General features: G+C 48.2%; 1 protein-coding gene across 1 annotated transcript in view; it reads right to left on the reverse strand.

Annotated features, from left to right (window-relative positions):
• The window catches only part of SLC4A11 (solute carrier family 4 member 11), a 1,871,484-nt gene extending 1,860,201 nt beyond the window's left edge, over positions 1 to 11,283 (reverse strand). Inside the window, exon 1 of the mRNA XM_086964299.1 lies at positions 11,190 to 11,283. Within this exon, the coding sequence (XP_086820425.1) occupies positions 11,190 to 11,262 (73 nt within the window). The 5' untranslated portion in view covers positions 11,263 to 11,283. The remainder of the gene's footprint in view (positions 1 to 11,189) is intronic.
• Between the last annotated feature and the right edge of the window lie 775 nt (positions 11,284 to 12,058).

A 12,058-nucleotide genomic window follows, 5' to 3' on the forward strand; every position in this document is an offset into this window, starting at 1 on the left:
AGCACTGACAAGGCAGGGTTTCTCCCATATTTACGAAGTACCAACCAGTACCAATTCCGAAGTGATTCCTCCTCCCACTCGAGTAATATAGGCTACAGAAGAGGATACAAGCCACCAGCAACCTTAAACACCTTGCCTGCGGCACGAATTCCAGCCCGGTGCTGGACATTCCAATCGGGGGCGTGGCTGTGACGGAACCATCCCTTCATGAACACAGCCTAACCATGACTCATGACGACATGGTTCGTCACGAGCATCGCATGTGTTAAGATAGAAGGACACTCTGAAAATCAGTGGGGGAGGAAGGGGTCGAAACACATCAACATCCTCTTCCAGGGCTTAGTTACATGAAGACTATTAACCCAAGGACCAGTAACTCATGAACTGAGTAGCGGGGGCTACAAGATTCTAATCATCCAACCTATATGTCTCAATTTTACTGCAGAATGGTGCTGTCCAGTTTAACAAATGTTTGACGAGTTACATTATTTCTTGCCCGATGCAAACAGGTTTGTTCTCTTGTACGTCAACTTAGTATCAGTTAAGCAAGGGAGGCCATGTGTGTACTAGTCTATAATTTTAGGTCCAACCTTCCCTGCTACTCTGACATACAAGGACCCGCCCCCTTGTTTTGCATAAACCATGTCAAGGTAGACAACCTAATGGATGTTACACAAGAGACACGTAAAAACTACTGGAGTCCCCTGGAAGCATTAGTTAAATAGAGGAACTGGCTTAAGCCGGTTATCACTCGTACCTTTGTACCTGCAGAACAAAACTGAAAAGAACTCCGCTCTCTGTGGTTGGAAATGATGTTCGGACTAGACACGACCGTGAATAGCAAAGAGAAAAAGAATACATACAGTGACTACAGCAAGAGGTCTCGAATGTTGAGATAATGTCAAGAATGTCCTTGCACGTGTCTCCAACCTGCTCAAACCAAAATCACATTTAATGATAAGAAAGGATAGATTTGGCTTCTGGCTGGGTGCTTCCCCGGTTGCCCTCCGCCAGTCTAAACTCATCCAGGGTCGGATTGGTAACGTGGGCACTCGGGCAATGCCCGAGGGGCCGGTATCAGAGTTCCAGATGTGGGATGCTTTTTTGAGCAGCCTGGGGGAGCAGATTTGGCCAGGTTCTGCGTTGTTCGGATGCCGTCAGCAGCCCAGTGGGTGCCTGAGTGGCCTTTCTGGAGGCAGATGGGCATCCATTACCTCCCTTATACCAATGGGCAGAGGGGTCACTTCCTTTCTCTCACTGGGTCAGCCCGTTACTGTATGCATATTGAGGGGGGGGGGGGGGCAGGGGGCCTGAGCAGAAGTGGCCTCTCTGTTTTCAGGTGCGTTTCACCAGTGTAAAAGTAATCCGTGCATTTGTTGTAACCCCCTCCCCCCTTTTTAGGTCTCGTAGCGAAAACACAGCGCGTCAGCGCTGTGTCTCGCTAGAGATCTTTTGTTAGCGACTGTGCTTCCCAGGAGACAGTCCCGGCCGCGCGCATTCTTGGAGCCGATTTGAAACGGGAACGCGCGCTGTGGCCAGGCGCTGTCTCCTGGGAAGCTCAAGCACCACACACGCATGCGCATACATACACACAAGCGCCCATGCACGCACGCACATACATACAGAGACACCCCCCCCCCGACACATACACGCGCACACACACGTGTGCACCGAGGCCCCCCCTCCCCCGCCGTCACCGTCACACACATACATACACACACGAGCATACACGCACACACACACACACACGTGTACCAAGCCCCCCCAGCCTTTGGAACTTACCTGGCCAATGTCGGGGACTCTTCTCTCAGCACGCGGCGCCCAACCTCCTGCTAGCGTGGCCCCGGGGCTCCACACCGCTCACAGGAGCCCCGGGCCGCGAGAGGCATTGACTTCGCCTGCCTCCGCCTGCCTCCTCTTCCGGTCTGGACGTGGCCACGCCCCCGTCACAGGCGACCGTGCCTGACTTCCGGGGTGGCCTGCATTGCACTGTCAGACGCGAAATGAAAGATAATGTATTGCAATTCAAGTTATTAATAGCAATTATATGCAGGCAGCCCGTCACTGAGATAATAATTTAAGCAGAGATTGGAAAATAGTCAGACGCCTCTATCCGAGTCTCTGGAGACATCTCTCAGTAATTTTTATCCGGCGCAGTCAGGCACCTCTATTTATTGCTAATTATTTACCTTCCCTTCAAACGCCGCGTGATGCCTGCCACTTTACAATGCGCGATGGTCGCCCCGCTATCGCGCGCCGGAAGATGCGGCGATGAATCTTAATTACTGTTTTCCACCAGTGACAGCTCTTGGATGCCACGGGCTCCGCTGCCCGGCCACGGTTGCAAACAGAAGGTTAGTAAGGAAAACAGAATCCCCCTTTGCTGATCGCTATCAGATCCACAGCGCTCAAAGAAATCTATGCATGTATGGAGTGCACGTTTTTTTTTTAATCCCCGTAACTTGCTTATGCTAACGCACACAATTTCCCTCAAAGTATTTTTTATAAATAAAGTGGATCAGATCATGGCATGACTGATCCTTTGTGATAATTTTGTGAGTGATGAAAAGTGCTTTCAGTGAACCAAAGTGAGCCGATCACAGATATGGGAGCCAGGTTCACAAAATCAGCAGTGGGCCTGAGTAACACACATCACTTCTGAGCAACATTTTTTGAGAATAGCCGATCGTCAATCCCTGCTCCCGTCCCCTCTTCTCATCCACTCCACACTTCGCTCCCTGCCCCTTCTCCTCGTCTGTGATGGCTTCTGATTTTGGGGAGTCGTCGGGAGTAACACTTGCCCAGAATCCAAATCGAGTGAGACCGAATTCTTCTAGGTAGGGCCAGGAGTTCTTCCCATGGGAAAATTAGGAAACAAAATTGATAAAATAGCTCATTTTGAAGCACAGTTTTCACACACATTTCTTCAAACACTTCAGTTCTGAAAGGGCTCTCAGAAAACATCCCAGTACCTTCATGGTGACAAGGAAAAAACTTATGACCCCCCCTGGAGCTGGCCTCATTTTTTTTTTTCAAAATCTGATATATGTTAGAAATTACCAGCACTATGTCAGGGCCAGAATTTTGTCATAGGCTTCCCCATATGCCAAAAATGAACTGCAGTAGGCCAAAGCCATCATTGTGCCATAGGTGCTTCCCTTGTGCCAGGAAATACATACATGCCAGTGCCAGAATGTTGCCATTGATGCTTCCCGATATGCTGTTGGTTACCCCGTATGTCAAAAATGCCCTCTCCTAGGCAAGGGATAGCATTTTACCATTGGTGTCCTTATAACCTGGGCGTCCTCTCTTTTGTCCCAAGAATTGCCTCCAATATATTTTGCCTCAGGTGCCTGCATATGCCAAGAATAATTTTCAATATGCCAGGGCCTGTATTTTTCCATGGGTAACATACCCCCACCCATAGGACATGGGTGCACACCCACCAAAAAGCAAAATGACCTCCATTATGCGAGGCCAGCAGCATACGCACTAACATAATACAAACACTCAAATACACCCACATTCATACACTAACAACCCCATCCACACTTTCCCTGCCTCTCTCATACTCGCACAAATACTTGCAGATACACCCACAAATTATGGCACACAGCCACAAGCACATTCTCAGACTTGCTCACACACTCCATGAGTCTCACTTCCATTTTTCCAATCCACGTCTTGAGTTACAAAAACTTGCATAGTAGTTGTTTCTCGTATTATACATGTTCTGTCAGTGAAGCATAGTAAGAACATTTTTTTGTATACTGTTGAAAAGTCAAAACAAATGGCATTGTCAATGCTTGTTTTCAAGCATGATGTGAATGAAATAGCATGCAACCATAAAACAGATGAACAAGGCCTATATGTGGGTTTACATGAGGATCAAGAACTATCGAAAGAACATTTTCGGTCATAAGAGTATGTACGTATTCCTAATTTTAGTTAAAAAATGATAAAGTAACCGTTTAATAAACACCCCTGTCGCTTTTGTATGCTCATAGCATGAAGTCCTCCTGAATGACAAATCCTCATACAGTAATATTTGGAGCTTACAAATGACGCGCCTGTCATTAGTATGTGCCACAAAGATAGGTTCTCACTTCAACCCTGCATCAAGACAAAGTGTATGTGGAATTAGCGTCACAAACACAGCGCTATCTATTTCTCTACACACTAGAGGTAAAGCCCAAAGGCATTCTAAACACACCTTCGAGATCCTGCTGCGTGTTAAAGGTAGACTATCATGACACCCCGGTGCAACTTCTTTAAAACAAGCATTTGCAATGCAATAGGTCTCGCATTAGGAAAGTTTGAGCTATTGGTATTGTAAATGACACATTTTTTATTTATGTGTTGGTTTTGAAAGTCAAGAAATTAATAACTTTGTCATTTACAAAGCCAATAGTCATACCTTTCACAAATGTGACACCTATAGCATTTGTAATGCAATATGTGTTGTATTTACGTGACTTAGATATATTGATATTACAAATAACAATTGTTTTTTTTATAATTAACACTTAAATTAAAGTAGGGAGTGCGTTCCATCCGGTTAAAGATATGTCCGTGACGTCGGCCTTCGCAATCTGTGGGTGGGTGGCTGCACCTGTGTAACTTCTTAGAAGCCGCTGTCAGCGTGCGCGCGTAAAGCGTAATCTGGGAAGCGGAAGTGGTATCACGTTCAGTGCTGCGTCTTCCAAGCAGAATACTTGCTGCTACATGCAGAAAGGAGCCGATGCATTTCCCTTCTGGGGAACAGGGGGTGAAGTCCTCCGTGCCAGCTGTGAATTTATCACAATGTCACATTCTCCTACGAATTTCTAATTTATGTTGTGCAACATCTTAGTTGGTTGTCATATCGCAGGATTTCATGTCTGGCAGGCTCAAAGAAGCCCTGACTTTTTGGCCAGCGGCCATTTCATGCGGAAACGTGTAAAGCTGCACGATAGTATGCAAAGTTAGACTTGCAAGCTGAAGAATGCAACAATGCAAATGCCTAGAAGCCAGGGCTGTCTTAATCTTAAGGGGCTACAAATGAAATGGGACCACTTGGCATCTGATTGCATTTTGACATGTGTGGTTTTAATTTTCCCATACTTAATACGTTTTTAAAAATGCAAACAAAAAGTGGTGAATAAAGATGTTGTAGGACTGTTCCAGTGCTTCATTGGTAATTAAGAGAAAAACGAAGGTCCCCAAAATTCTTTTGAGGCTTGAATAAGAAGCAATTGCCTCAAGTTACCGCCTCCGCTGGAGGACCCAAACACCTCTGCTAAATGAGGAACTACAAGAGAGATCAAACCCAGAGTTACCCATTTCTTGGTAATTCTTCATTTCTTGGTGGACTTTCAGGATCCAACTTGTAATGGGCTTGTTTATCCCCACCACTGCCTGTACGCCTAGCCCAGGTATCGGTAAAACCCCAGAGCTGCCTATACATGCTTTTTTCTAACTCTTGAGGGAGAACTTCAGCTGGGGTGGGGAGGGGGGTCGGGTCGAAAATCTAGGCCATTTAGCAGGCCACTCATAATGAGAGCTTAAGAAATGAGGAATTCCCACAGGAATCAGTGAATCTGGGTGTCTTTTCCATGGTAAATTCTCATTTTGGTTGGACTTTCACCAGGCTTGTTGGCTCCTTTTAGCAACTCAAAACTCTGGGTGACATAAAAACGTGATTCAAATGAAGCCGGTACCGGCCCCATAGGAATTAAGAGGCCTCTTATACTGAGGACCTGTGTTTGGAGTCTGCCACCCTTGAATGTAGCAGTCATAGCAGACAATAAAAACCACAACGGAGGTTTTCAGTATTTATAGGGTGTGGTAATTACTCGGGGACACCACCACTTCACTCGGGGACACCACCACACCACTCTGGGTCACCACCACATCACTCAGGGGCACCACTCGTCACTCAGGGGCACCACCACATCACTCGGGGGCATCACTCGGGGACACCACCACATCACTCGGGACACCACCACATCACTCGGGGACACGACCCACTTCACCCTTCCACCAACTCAATTACAATAACTTTTAATTAAGTATTAAAAAAATGAAAAAACATTTTTATATATTTGTAATATCAATACAACTCATATTGCATTACAAATGCTATAGGTGTCACATTTGCAAATGTTATAGCTATTGGCATTGTCATACACAATGCCAATAACTCAAACTTTAATGCTGCGAGACCTATTGCATTGCAAATGCTTGTTTATAAAATTTCACCGAAGCAGTGTTTTGCGGAAAAGCAATATGCAAATGTGGGGCACTTTTTTTTAGCGTGCCCGCGCCAATTTTTAATCCCAATCCAACCCTGGTCATCCACCCCCTTGTATTGCAGTATTTCCTGGAATAAAATAAATCTGCGGATAAGGCTGTCAGTCATTCTCTGTATAAGACTCAAAATGTATCACACTTGCCACCCTTGTCTATCAAAGCCATGGTGCGGATGCGTTTTAAATGAACGAAAAAAGCTGTAATGCCTGGTAATTCTCTGTCAGATGGGATTTGCTTCTGGTACAAGATCCAGATAGTGCTGGTGTACAAACCTGGTCCGCCAAGACTACATCTGCAGACTGCAGCACTCATGTGATAACGCAGGACTGAAATATGGAGTCATCTGGTGACCCTACTGAAGGTGCATCTTCGAGGCAGGGTCAGACTGGCCATAGCGGGCCCCGGGTAATCCCCCGGTGCGCTGCACGGGTGGGGGACGGTTTTGGGCCCCTGGGGGCCATTTTTGCAGCATAGCTGCAAAATTGTCCCGGTAGGGGGGGGGGGTGGACGACAAGCACTTTGCCAGGGGCGGTTGTGCTTCCCAGTCCGGCCCTGGTGGGAGGTGCTTTTTTTTATGTTTTACAGAGCAGGGATAGTTAGCAGTTGTTTTGAAGAACGCCATCTAATTAACAGGCAAGCTTCTGGGTTTAAAAATTGCATTTTAGGTATGTTCTAACTGTCTGTTCTGCAATTGTCTGCTGAGGAGCGCTGTCATTATGTGCGCTCGCTTGAAGTAAAACTGTAGTCCTATTTTCGTGAATTATCCCTGTTTTTGGCTTTAAAATTCTGGTCACCCTAATCTAGTGGGCTGAGGAGACTAGTATACCCATCTTCCAGCCGTGGCCAATGCTTAATTTGAGCCGGTGGTAACAGGTGGAGCGCATTGAGTTCATTTTTCGTCCTCAAACTTTCATCCAGAGACAGAGGGGGAAAAGAAACAAGCATTGGAAATGCAATAGGTCTCGCATTAGGAAAGTTTGAGCTATTGGTATTGTAAATGACACTTTAATTTATGTGTTGGTTTTGAAAGTAGCAAAATTAATAGCTTTGTCAGTTACAATGTCAATAGTTTTAACTTTTGCAAATGTGACACCTATAGCATTTGTAATGCAATGTGTGTTGTATTTACGTGACTTAGATGTATTGATATTACAAATAACAATGGCTTTTAATTTTGTAAATAATTAATACTTAAATAAAAGTTATTGTAATTTATAATGGCAATAGCTTAAACGTTTGTAAATAACTTTTGTGAAGATTATATTCAGTGTATTTTATTTAGTTAACAACGTTGCATTCTGGGACTTGTAGTGTAAGTGGTGATGTCGTACAAATGGGCTTAAACATTCCAGCAGCCAAAAATATGTTATCTAAGAAGCCAGGACAGGCTGAAAGTGTCAGACGGTACATGAGGACCCATGGCAGCTCTACTAGTAGCGTGTCCTGTTAAAGATAGTTTATCCAAAACCCACAAATATTTAATACCACAGTACTAGAGAGCAGCACCAGTCATTTTATGAAGATACTAGGACTTGTGTCTAACATGTAGTCTATTGTCGCATGTATATAGCGCTTCATCCCTTATGTGCGGCTATGAAGCATATTTTCAGACGTTTAGCATGTTACATTTTGGGGGAGCTTGTAGTTGGAATAGTGTTTTGTTGATTGTGATCCTCTGTACAGAGTTTTTCGGTGTCTTGCATGATTGACCAGAGAGGTGCTCCTAGCTTCTTTTAAGGCACAACGCTTAACAGCGTGATGGGAGGAGGATGATGCGGTGGGCAGGGGAGGGGGCGGAGCGGGGAGAGGTGCGACACGGCAGGCAGGGGAGGAGAGTAGGAGGAGGAGGGGGGAGGAGACGTTTAGCATGTTACATTTTGGGGGAGCTTGTAGTTGGCATAGTGTTTTGTTGATTGTGATCCTCTGTACAGAGTTTTTCGGTGTCTTGCATGATTGACCAGGTGCTCCTAGCTTCTTTTAAGGCACAACGCTTAACAGCGTGATGGGAGGAGGACGATGCGGTGGGCAGGGGAGGGGGCGGAGCGGGTAAAAAAAAAACAACAAGCTTCTGTGTTATGCGAAACAGCGGGCAGGGGAGGGGGCGGAGCGGGGAGAGGTGCGGGAGGAGAGTAGGAGGAGGAGGGGGGAGGAGAGTAGGGGAGGCACGGCCTAGCGGCCGTGCAACCAAGAAGTGAGGGGGAGGCTGTGAGAGAGAGAGAGAGAGAGTGGGCAAGGCAGGCGGCCGGGGGCATGTGCACGCGCTTTTAAGCTCAATGCGCATGCGCATTGAGCTTAAATTTCACGGGCACTGCAAGGAATCGCCACGATTCCTTGCAAGTTGGTTAAAGAGTGTTTAAGCCCCCATAGTCTCGCAAGCTCGATGCGCATGCGCATCGACAGGCGAGACCTAAAAAGGGGGGAAGGAAAGAGAAGGAAAAGGACAGTGATAAAGGAAGAAAGCATTGATGCAAAAGAACTTGCACGCGTGAGGTAGAGGTGTCTGGCAGTGGATGAAAAAGGCATAAGGTCGAATGAACACTGACAGGCTAGGTATGGGATACTCTTGATGTCTATGGCTCTGGTACAGATTTCAGGCCCAAACTATGGGCCCTGGCACAAATTAACCACTGGGGTGAGCCTGTATTCTGAAAGGTCACATACAACAATCATTACAATTATATACCGCATTTGAGGATAAGTTATATTATCTGGAGAACATTCAGCCAGTCTTTTTATTTTAGCCAGCAGCACTCTGGGACTTGTACACCCATACGTGAAACAGAACAATGCAAGTCCCATTGTACCAATCGATCGATCGATCGATGAATAAGACTGGCTGGAGGATACAAGACTGTTAGGACATAGGTTCTCATTTTTGTCCAGACTCAAGAATGAGTTACAGGGGGGCCGCAAACCCCTCCTTCTGAGGCGGGCCAACACTGACTTGAATATGACGGGCCCACTTCTATAGCGTCACAGATTATCGACCCAAACAATTAAATGAACGCTGCCAGAGGCATTCCCATTGATTAAAGAGCGACGCAGGTGCTTCGAGGCATAGGATGTATTGCTTTTTCTCTCCGGCCAGCACGAGAGTCAGGTAGCAACCATGCAGCTGAGGCAATACAAGACACATTATTTTAATGTCTATTATAAAACAGCTATATTTTCTCGCTCTCCCAGTCTCAAAAAAACAAACGGAAAACACACACACACACCTGCTACATACAGTATCAGATTAAGTCGTGACGCCCAAATCAGAGTTTTCTGTATGTAAAGGGAGATACAGTCGCGTGGAAGGTGTGTTCTACGCACCAGCACCAACGTTTGAGCCCATCTGCCCACCCAAAGGCGTGGGCTCTCCCGAGAAAGCAGGGTGGCACCGAACCATGGGCTCAAAAGCCACCCTCCTCCCCCCCCCCCCCCCCCCCACAGCCGCGCAGAGCAGTAAACGTGTACAGTAATTGTGTACACATGTGTTATCGTTCCTGCAGGTTTGAATAGTGACAGTAAACACAGCTGCTCTCCGCAGTTCGAATATGGATCTCCACCTGCAGATGGCAAAGTGCACATGTATCGGGCCTGGGTATCGATGGGTGTTCATTCTCGTGCACCGTGGCCCTACATGCAGCGCCTCTGCCAGGGGCGCGGGAGCCACGATTAACTACCGACGGAGGAAAAAACAATGTTCTACTAAAGCAAGGCCTGCAGTTTACACGAAGCTCCTTGAAGCCGGGTCATAGCTCACTGTGCTATATAAGAGGATTGCACATCATGAATAGCAAGTAACATAAGAACCTCTGGGGCAAGGCAGGGACCCCCAGACCCCCCCCCCCCCTTCTTTTTACATATCTACAGTAAATACGAACGTCCAATCTGCAGGTTACACACTATGCTTTGCAGCAGGCACATTAACCCTTAAAGCTACTTGGAGTCAAAACGGTTACTAGGCAAAACACAGACCCCTCCTGCAAGTACTTTAAATACCAGGGTTGCCATAATATAGTCGCTCACTGAAAATTGCTGGGCACACAGACATCTCCGCGGCTGGGGCTTTAACCCCCTAAGATCTTACAAACGCACCATCTCAGTGACCAATGAAGTAAGCCAAAACAGATTCTGTCACGTTTGCTCTTGTTGCCAATTTTTTTTTTAAGTATAAATTGATCAGACTCCGTTTTTTATGAGTGACCCGTGCGACTCCACCAACTTGCTTCCGACACTGAATTTATGAGATGGGGAGTAATTTTTTCCCCAATTCCAGCAGCGTTGCTGCATGTTAACGAACGGGGACGCTGAACAGATAAGAAAACAAAACCAGATCTGCGGGGCGAACATAAGAAGAAGAAAAACTGCCACTGGGACACAAGAGGGGCGAAAAGAAACCTAGGAGGGGCAGAAACGCACAACTGAGCTGAGGAAAGTGGGAGGGGCCTCAAGTGCGGTTACCTAATATGATCCACGTCATTAGCACACAAACTATGCAGCTCATAACTTTCCTTTTTCAAAGCGTTGGTATGTGGATCGAATCTGTTCAAGACTACAACTCCCAGAATGCCTTGGTTTTCTACATTAAATCAATGGAGTGGAACGCGGGTGTGAATGGGAGTGAATGCAACGTTAGACTGAGAGGGAGAAGAGGCTACTGGACATAATTGAGAGCTGGGAAAGGGGGGGGGGTGGTAAAGAGAGGGGCAGTGGATGTGAAGGGGCCAAGGAACGAAGACAAAGTATCAGGTGGACAGAGGCAAAATGAGCCCTGGGGTCAACGCACCTACAGGGCACTTTAATACTTTACTTGTGCCGGGGTGGGCCCTTCGGTACTTTTCCTGGCAGAGGCCAGCGGATGAGGAGACATTCCAAGCCACCCCTTCCCGGCCATTACCCCCTCCGCTTACCTTCCCCGGTGGTGGAGATCAGGCTCCCGGAGCCCTCGCTGGTGTCGGACCTGCCCTGTGCATCGGCCCTCATGTTCCCGCCTGTCCTGCGCCGGGGTGCGCGAGGCCTTGGCTCGGCTCGGCTCGGCTGTGCCACACTGCAAGGCCTTGGCTCGGCTCTCCTTGGCTCGGCTCTCCTGTGCCGGTGTATGTGACTCGGCTCTCTTGTCCTGGGTGCGAGGCCTTTGTTTGGACTCCCCTGTACCGGTGCGGGAGGCCTTGGCTCGGCTCTGTGCCGGTGTATGTGACTCGGCTCTCCTGTCCTTGGTGCGAGGCCTTGGTTTGGACTCCCCTGTACCGGTGCCGGAGGCCTTGGCTCGGCTCTCCTGCGCCGGCGTGGCTAGGGCTCTCCTGTGCAGCTGGATGCGAGGCCTTGGCTCGGAGCAGAGGCCTCACTTGGAGCGAGCGCAGGCGTGAGTGACCTCTAGAGCCCACCTACCTGCCCTTAAGGGGCCGGGCCACGGCTGGTCAGACCCGCGCTGGCTCTCGGCCCAAGGTCAGCAGGTGCTGCGTCACAGGCCGGCACAACATACCATGAGGCCCCCAAGGACAAAGGGGCGCACCACATACCATGGGCCCCCAAGGAAAAAGAGGCGCTCCGCATACCATGGTGCCCCCCAAGGACAAAGAGGCGCGCCGCATACCCCGGGGCCCCCCAAGGACAACGAGGTGCGCCACATACCATGGGCCCCCAAGGACAAAGAGGCGCGCCACATACCATGGGGCCCCCCAAGGAACCCGAGGCGCGCCACATACCATGGGCCCCCCCCAAGGACAACGAGGCGCGCCACATACCATGGGGCCCCCCCAAGGACAACGAGGCGCGCCGC

Source organism: Lissotriton vulgaris, chromosome 3_2, assembly GCF_964263255.1.
Source record: "Lissotriton vulgaris chromosome 3_2, aLisVul1.2, whole genome shotgun sequence".
NCBI lineage: Eukaryota > Metazoa > Chordata > Amphibia > Caudata > Salamandridae > Lissotriton > Lissotriton vulgaris.